This window comes from Dendronephthya gigantea, unplaced genomic scaffold (genome assembly GCF_004324835.1).
Source record: "Dendronephthya gigantea isolate DGI-Jeju-01 unplaced genomic scaffold, DenGig_1.0 000052F, whole genome shotgun sequence".
In the NCBI taxonomy this organism is placed as follows: Eukaryota; Metazoa; Cnidaria; class Anthozoa; order Malacalcyonacea; family Nephtheidae; genus Dendronephthya; species Dendronephthya gigantea.
The window spans coordinates 766,079-768,462 of NW_021163062.1; the positions used below are offsets into that span (position 1 = coordinate 766,079).

Sequence of the window (2,384 nt, forward strand, 5' to 3'; positions counted from 1 at the left end):
TCAAATTCTACCTTCTATGGACCCTGTGGTGTGATCAACATTCGGCCCAGTGAACTTGGAAGGAGTTGAGCCACTGTTTATTGACCAATCAAAGTTATCCCCACCATCAAGGACCTGTTCCCAATTGCAAAGGCCACTCCTCTCGAAATCGCAACTGCCTATAAAAGGATTTATATATGGCATTCTATGTAGACAATACCTTCTATAAGTAAACTACGTGGGAACATAAACAAGGCTCGACGAGTGCAACCAATATCCAAGTTAAGATGATAATTTTACCAACCCTCCGCGAACTTTTCACAAAAAGTCAAATTTGCGGATTCTTCAAAGCAACTGAGATCATTGAGCGGACATCTTTTTTTGTCAACTAGAGAAATGAGAAATACAAAAATGAGAATTCCATGCATATAATGCCAGGGCAAGTGCACACAACGCATCTAAAACGCAACAATTTCGTTGGAAATAACGTGAAGTAACATTGGTTTCGAAGACGCCGGGTACAAATTCATTTGATATTTTTAGACTGAATTTTATATAAAATAACAAAAGAAAAACGCGCATACATTCTGTTGTCCAATAGCACACGTGTGGTTCATCTGCTCCATCCGGACAATCCCAAATTCCGTCACATGTTAAATTCCAGGGAATGCAAAGGCCACTTGGACAATAAAACTGCCCATGCTCGCAACTACTGTCTGCAAAGCCGAATAAGTTAGTGATGGTAACAGTGCAAAGACACAAGGAGGTGTATAAATGAAATGAATATTGTGATGTTGTTCCGAGTCACCAAACGGGTAAGCTGTAAAATCAGCTTGAAGTTAGTAATACTCATATAATGAGGCCTTTATCATTGTAGAAGGACTTTTACTGAACCTTAATCTCTCAAACTCGACGATTCCAAGATAAACATAAGCTGTCCAGTACCAAAGAAGGGTATATATAATATTAAGCTGTACAAACCTAAGACACCATATTAGGCATTCACAAGTGTATAGAAAAGGAGAACTTAAATCATTAACGTACCACAATTCCGTTCATCACTGCCGTCGTCACAATCTTTTAACCCGTTACACAACTTTCTGGCATCGACACATCTTGCTGACTCCTCACATTTGACTTGATCGGCGAGACATTCACAAAATAACTCATCTGAACCATCAGCACAATATCGGTCCCCATCACATTGATAGCCTTTCTTGATACACTGCCCGTTGCCACATTCAAACTTTTTAGGCGAACATATATATTCTGTGGTGGAGTGAAAAAAAAGCTAATTCATGTGACATTTTATGACGGTTTCGAGGATGAAAACGAACGAAATTTTACAGGATTTTAGATGATTTGTCTATAATGCTACTGCATACATACATGTTTTAGAGGAACAAGAAACGAAGAGAGAAAACTGTTTTTTCCAATTTTTCAACGTTAATAGCAAAAGTAATTTAGCTTGTACGTATACCACGTAAATTAAGAATGGAGAAAATTATTTATTGATTGTCACCATGCAAACATTCAAGAATATTATGTTAATAGCAAAGTTTAGCACTGCATGATAAGCAAAAATAATAAGCACCCACCAGGATCAGCATAGAGTGGTTGGACCTTTACGTTGCAAGACTCTGTTTTTACCAAAATATTCGCAATAGCGACCATGGTATCTGGTTGAATGACTTGCCCTTCAAAGATAAACTGTAAAATAGGAAAAATAGAGATGAGTTTATAGAAGAAAAACGTGCGTCGAATTGTTATAAAAGGACAAAACTAGTATAAAATTTTCTGACATCATAATATACTACCGAAAGATTTTCACTTGGCCAATACGTGATCTCCCCATATTTCCAAACGTTTCCATGGTTACCATGGATTTTCCAAACCAACGTTTTCTTCCCAGACAAGGTTGCAAAATACATCGACAACGTATTGTTATCTCCTGTGATTTTATACTGAAAGCTGAAACATATTCCTGTTCTGTCCAAGAACTTGTGGTATTTGATCCACTTGTACGAAAATGAAGATGTCACATTCTCCATACTCGAGATAAGATATATTTTACCTGCAAAATTATAAGCGATAGCTTTTCACGAATCCTTCGTTTAAACTTAGGGACTGAAATAATATTCTGCGTGCATACTGCATTTACTTCCCAGGAATACGTATTGGAATATATATCAGTTTATAGAATATATGTATCTGAGGCCTGTGCTTCTTCAAAGTTTGTATGGAATGATCTGAGTTGATATGGAATGTTTTGAAGACTCTGAAGACTCTTTGATAATTGCCTTCTGCTAGGTTCATCTAACCAAAAAACATTGAACTCAATTATAGAACTAAAAATTTGAGTTAAAGATCCAAAGAGCTGTTGAACTGGTATTCTAGATTATCGC

At 36.8% G+C, this 2,384-nt stretch overlaps 1 protein-coding gene across 1 annotated transcript; it reads right to left on the reverse strand.

The window, feature by feature from the left end:
- Window positions 1-2,043, reverse strand: LOC114528930 (MAM and LDL-receptor class A domain-containing protein 1-like). The gene is made up of 6 exons (XM_028550640.1): window positions 1,797-2,043; window positions 1,578-1,689; window positions 1,024-1,248; window positions 564-695; window positions 284-367; window positions 1-158 (listed from the first exon to the last, which is right to left on the reverse strand). Exons 1-6 carry the CDS (start codon window positions 2,028-2,030, stop codon window positions 1-3), a joined length of 945 nt encoding a protein of 314 aa, XP_028406441.1. The 5' UTR covers window positions 2,031-2,043.
- Between the last annotated feature and the right edge of the window lie 341 nt (window positions 2,044-2,384).

What these genes read in the sequence shown, in the direction of transcription:
- LOC114528930 (XM_028550640.1), bottom strand. Translation starts at nt 2,030, where the DNA reads ATGGAGAATGTGACATCTTCATTTTCGTACAAGTGGATCAAATACCAC. An exon ending in ACCACTCTATGCTGATCCTG is followed by an intron (nt 1,249 to 1,577) that starts GTGGGTGCTTAT and finishes ACTCCACCACAG; the next exon opens with AATATATATGTTCGCCTAAA. An exon ending in TTGTGAAAAGTTCGCGGAGG is followed by an intron (nt 159 to 283) that starts GTTGGTAAAATT and finishes ATCCTTTTATAG; the next exon opens with GCAGTTGCGATTTCGAGAGG.